Source organism: Fukomys damarensis, unplaced genomic scaffold, assembly GCF_012274545.1.
Source record: "Fukomys damarensis isolate Sample0158 unplaced genomic scaffold, DMR_v1.0_HiC HiC_scaffold_37, whole genome shotgun sequence".
NCBI lineage: Eukaryota > Metazoa > Chordata > Mammalia > Rodentia > Bathyergidae > Fukomys > Fukomys damarensis.
Window position 1 is genome coordinate 15,046,416 of NW_022900949.1, and position 6,290 is coordinate 15,052,705.

General features: G+C 36.8%; 1 protein-coding gene across 1 annotated transcript in view; it reads right to left on the reverse strand.

Annotated features, from left to right (window-relative positions):
* Positions 1-5,937, reverse strand: part of LOC104867628 (olfactory receptor 18) — a 10,937-nt gene extending 5,000 nt beyond the window's left edge. Inside the window, exon 1 of the mRNA XM_010632032.2 lies at positions 5,909-5,937. Coding sequence (XP_010630334.2) covers positions 5,909-5,937 — 29 coding nt within the window. The remainder of the gene's footprint in view (positions 1-5,908) is intronic.
* Between the last annotated feature and the right edge of the window lie 353 nt (positions 5,938-6,290).

Genomic DNA, 6,290 nt, shown 5'->3' on the forward strand with positions numbered 1-6,290 from the left:
TTATGCAACAGCCTTCCTGTTTACTTGAGCATTGAAATAAACACTTTCAATGGTGTACAAATTGAAGCATAACCCTTTAATTGATGCATAATACTGTAATTCCTGAGGATTAGTTTCATTTAATTTAACACCATTTTTGCAATGAAATTTCTTATGGCAACAATCAATCAAAAATCTGACCTTTTCTCTCATCACATAAGGGAGAAATTTCTTAGGCAATGATCAATCAAAATTATGAGCTTTTCATTTCATAAAATTCAACACACATTCATGATAAAACCCCTGCAAAAAATTGGAATAGATGGTCTATATTTCAACTTAAAAAGGCTATCTATGAAAAACCAACAGCAAACATCATATTAAATGGCCCCAAACTGAAAACCTTCAAGTTAAAATGAGGAACAAGACAAGGATGCGCACTTTCACCACTCCTCTTCAATATAGTTCTGGAAACATTAGCCATAGCAATTAGACAAGAGAAAGAAATTAAAGAAATAAAGGTAGGAAAGGAAGAAGTTAAACTGTCCTTATTTGCTGATGATATGATACTCTACATTGAAGACCCAAAAAACTCCACCAAAAAACTTCTAGACTTAATTAACAGATTCAGTAGCGTATCTGGATACAAGGTGAATACCCAAAAATCAATAGCCTTCTTATACACAAATAACAGACTCACGGAGAGAGAAATAAGGGAAAAATTCCTTTTATGATAGCATCCAAAAAATGAAGTATCAAGGAATCAATCTAACAAAAGAAGCAAAAGACATCTACATTGAAAACTACAGAACTCTGAAAAAAGAGATCAAAGAGGATATAAGAAAATGGAAAGCTGTCCCCTGCTCCTGGGTAGGAAGAATCACCATAGTGAAAATGGCCATACTACCAAAACTGCTATACAGATTCAATGCAATGCCAATTGAAATCCCAAAACTATACTTCACAGAACTAGAAAGAAGAATTCAAAAATTCATTTGGAACCATAAGAGACCTAGGATAGTAAAAGCCATCCTAGGCAACAGACACATAGCAGAGGTATAGCATTTCCCAATTTGAAACTATAGTACAAAGTCACTGTGATAAAAACATCATGGTACTGGCAAAAAAACAGACCTGAGGATCAGTGGAAGAGATTGGAAGACAGAAAACCAACTCCAGATGTACTCAGCTACCTCATCTTTGACAAAGGAGCTGATCATCCCCAGTGGAGGAAAGATGGCCTCTTTAATAAATGGTATTGGAAAAACTGGACCTCAACCTGCAAAAGATTAAAATGAGACCCTTATCTTTCACCATGCACTAAATTAAAATCCAAGTAGATTAAAGATCTAAATATTAAAAAAAACACTAAATTTGCTGGAAGATAAGTTAGGCAGAATTCTGGAAGAAATTGGCATAGGAAAAGACTTTATGAACAAATCCTCATTAGGACAGGATTTAGCAGAAAGAATCAACACCTGGGATCTCATCTTATTAAAAAGCTTCTGCACTGTAAAATAAACCATCAACAGAACTAAGAGACAACCTACAATGTGGGAAAAAATTTTACCAGCTGCTCCTCAGACAAAGGACTATTATCTAGAATATATAAAAAACTCAAATCAATCAGCTCCCACAAGTATAAAGACCCAATTCAAAAATGGGCATCTCAAATGAACAGAAATTTCTCAGACAAAGAAATAAAAGCAGCAAGTAAATATATGAAAAAATGTTTCACATCACTGGTCATTCGAGAGATGCAGATGAAATCAACACTGAGATTTCACCTCACCCCACAAAGAATGGCTGCTATCAAGAAATCACACAATAACAAATGTTGGTGGGGTTGTGGAGAGAAAGGAACCCTTCTCCATTGTTGGTGGGAGTGCAGACTGGTGAAACCACTGTGGAAGTCAATATGGAGATATCTCAAAGAGCTGGGACTAGAGGTTCCATTTGACCCAGCCATCCCTCTGTTGGGTATCTTTCCAAAATAATTAAAAGAATCATACCACAGTGATATATGTGCACCCATGTTTATCACGGCACAGTTTGTAATAGCTAAAACTTGGAAACAACCCACCTGCCCATCAGTTGGAAACTGGATATAGAAGATGTTGTTTTTCTATAAAATGGAATACTACTCAGCCATAAAGAATGAGAAAGTAGATTTATTCATAAGTAATGTGTACATTTTGAGGATAAACTCCTAAGTGAAATAAATAAGTCACACATATGCAAATACTGAATAGTTTCTCTCGTTTGAAAAAGTACAATAGTACTCAAGATCCTAATGGGATAATTAGCAATGTGAAATAGGAAGAAAAGGACAAAAGGTGTAGGGACTGTGAGAAGGATAGGGAAAAGGGAATAAGAGAAAAGGAAAAAAAATGAGAAAATTAAAAAATGGAATTAAAGTGTTTGAAGGTGGGGAGGGGAGGAGGGGGTGAAGGGAGGGTAGCGACAAGAGGAAAAAATGAGACCCAAGACCTGTCATGTAATGTCAAGATTCCAGTAATGAATGTAACTGTATTGTCTACCTAGAATGTACCAATAAATTCAATTTAAATTAAAAAATTATGAGCTTTTCTCTCTCGTCACAAAATTAAGACTTCCTATTTGGTACTGTGCGGTTGATAGCTGTGGAGTGGTAAAATCCAGTGTGTGTGCAGTGTTATGATTTATTGCCTATGTTAATTTTCTCAATAGAAAAAATGGTTTTTACTATCAATTACATTGTCTTGTAAAGTGACAAATATTCTGTTTGTCTATCAATCATTCCAAGATAACCCAGTGTGAAAATGATCATATTATAGTAATAGTTCCATTTGTCAGACATCAGAACTTGAGGCCAGGGATTTAGCTTAGCAGTTTAGTGGCCTTCCTTGCAAGCACAAGGACCCAAGTTCAATCCGCTGTACAAAAAATTAAATAAAATAAAAAAACTTGTCTGTAAAGAGCATTATTAATCATAGAAACCCTTGCTACTCTTATGTTATAAAAGCCCCCTACAAACCACTGATTCATTCTCCTGCGTGATGGATGAACTGACTGAATCCCACAGTCAAGAATGAACAATAGCGTGCTTTGATGCATTCAGTAGCAGTCAAGCAAATATGACAAGAAAAATACTCAAATACTCATCAATCTCTGTCTGAGGGAACAGGCCCTGAGACTGCAGTCAGCAGACTAAAGTGTGGGTCCCACATTATACAAACATTGCCCAGGCAGGGTGTGTAAGCCACTCTGCCTCTCTGTGCAAATTTTCTTTATCTGGAAATAGTTATCTCTAGACAGGTAGGCCACCTAAGGAAGGTGAACATAAATATCGGCCCAGTGTTTTGTAATGAGACTTGAATCATTATTGGAATTTATTCCAGGTTGATTAATGAAATACAAGCCCATAACAATTTTAATACACTTGAATGTGATTGCATGGCAGAGAGAAAAGCTTTTTCTTCACCGTGGGCACTGGAGCATGGAATGCTTTGGAATCTTTAAATATTTCTCAATCCATGCAATGATATTTATCCATTCTGTTAGTTGTGACATTGCATGTCTGTAATACCAGCTCTTTGAGAGGCTGAGGCAAGAAGTACAAAATTTCATCCCCAGCCAGGACAACTTAGGAATGTGTGGAGCCCTGTGAAAGATTTTTTAATTAAAGGGTGCTAGGGGTATAGCTCAATGTGAAGACCCTGGATTCAAGCCACAATAGTGAATAAAATAAATATAATTTTAAATATGACTAAGGGTACTGCAAAGACTGTTCAATCCCCAGTACACACACACACACACACACACACACACACACACACACACTTTCTCTTTTTGCATCTTTCTTTTTCATGTTTATGAAAATATCTGAAAGGGTTTTTGAAAATGTAAGTGTTGTCCATTCCATGACATAGAAAATTTAAAGTTCCACAGAGAATTCATAAAACAGACTTATATCTTGTCTCTTATTCTATGGAACATGCCTGAAACCAGGAAGCACATGTAGAAAAGAACACCACAATGTCCAAGGTACAGATGACACTTGTTCTGTCAACCATAGAAGGTTCTGTTCAATATTTACCAGAGAATTTGTTATTTTGTAGGCAAATCTGTGTAAAGGGCACTCTAAGAAACTGGAAAAGAATGTCACTTATTTTCCTCCAAATTCCTAGATTAATTTATACAAAATTAGACTTAAGGGTAAAAATATAATGATTATTCCTGGAATCTATTAAAAACAGATGGATAGAGAGGGTAGGGAGAGAAGGAAAAGAGAATGAAAAAAGGATTTAAGATGCCTTATGTACATGTAAACTTTCCCATGATGAATGTAGACATTATGTACAAAAAACATGTATTAATAAAAACCCAAATCTTCATATCACAGTATATTTTAGTTGAGTGTTGTATTAATAATAATTAATTTCCCTTGCATGTATTCACACACACTTGATCTCATAAGTAGTTTTGATTATTTCATCATGACTCCTTGTCATACTATCAACTAGGAATCAAGTGTGATGCTAATATTGAGATTCAAAAAGAAGCACAGAATAAGTAGAGTGACAGTTTCAAATTTACTTATTTTTGTCTCAGAGACACATAAAATAAGCTTTTTTATTCTGCTTGCTAAACTTGAGAAATTTAAAAGTATAGACCCACAGGTCTCAACCAATGGAAAAACGTTTAGTAATCTTCAGTTTCCTAAGAATAAGCAGAATCTGAGTCAGTCCTTGGGAACTCTCCCTTTGAGATGGAGAAAGGCTGAATTTCAAGAATGAGAGAGGAAATGGGAAACTAAAGGGAAATTCAGCAGTAGGTATTAGAAAGAAGTATGCCCTGAATTGTTGTGAGCTCTTTCTGTTATTCCTGTTTGCGATCTCAGGTGTCTTGCCCATGCTTAGAGTAGCAAGGAGCGCCTACTCTTCTCCACAGAGGTCTACCAGGAACCCCTCAAAATAGTACAGTGAGCTAGGAGTATCTGCTGCAGTGACAGACAAGAGAGGCTGCTGTTTGTGTTGCCACAGGAGAACCTTGGCAGCTGCCCTGCCTCTGCAGTGAGAATGTTTGATTCAACCCTGGCTCCAGCCCAGTTCCATCCCAGGATATGTAGCAAGTTATATGAGAAAGCCCTATGTTTTCCTCCTGTAAAGTAATAACAATGTTTGCGTTTATAGCCTGAAAGTGGTTATGCAGATGCAATTAGATAAACTGCATAGAGAGACTGGCACTTGGGGAAATTAGATAAAAGTTGATAACATTATAGTTATAGTCATCATGCTAATCCTCTTCATCCTTATCACCACTCATGATCATTCTGAATCATTTAGGAGACAGTTTAAGGGACTCATTTCTTACTCTGTTCAGAGATATGCCCAAGGGAGCTAGAACCAGAGTAGGAAGAAAACAGAACTCTAAATGAGGGTTCTCACATCCTGAACAGAATCAAGACTGAAAAGTAAAATCATGAACACTATAGGCTGGAAAGTAATAGGTAGGATGAGGAGGAGCATGGATAACAGGTACCAAAATTCAGTTAGATAAGGGAACATATTCCAGTGTTCTAGAGCACAGGAGGGTGACAATAGCTTATGACAATTAACTGTACATGTTATTAAAACTGAAAGGAGTTCAAATGTTTCAAAAACAAGGAATGGCAAACATTTACAGAACTGAGAATGGTAATTTTCAAAATCTGATGACTATATGTTGTATACAAGAGTCAGATTATCACTGGTGCCCAAAATATGTAGTTATTATGTCAATTAATTCTTAATGTAAAATATAATTTGTTAAAAATTTTCCTTTGTCTTGATTTAAACCTTTGCACTTAGGGGTCTTCCAACCCATCTACTCTAGCCACTTTACAAAGTGAGAAAGAAGCAGTGTTCTCTGAGTCCCTCCTGCCTCTGGTCTCTCCCATAGCACTCACCGACTTGTGCTAACTCTATACCTCAGCATAACAAAGAAGTAATGGTCCATCATCGCCTGTCCCCTGCCTGATGATCAATAGAGTTGGATGCTTTCCTCAGAGCTGGCAGGAAGACAGATTCAGACCCACTGTGGCAGACAATGCAGAGAGGAGATGCACACACCCTACTAGACAAGAACCAGCAAAGTGAAAGGCTGGAGGACATGGGCTGGTTATTTACAGTTGTGTGGGTTTGAGAGCTCAATGTGCACAGCTCATAATTAGATAAATTGGTTCACAATAGCTTAGTCTCTGAGGACCTGTTAACATTGGTGGAACAAGAACATAGAAAAATCAGCTCTCTTTGTAATTTCTGGGACTTTCTACTTCTCAAGAGGCTACT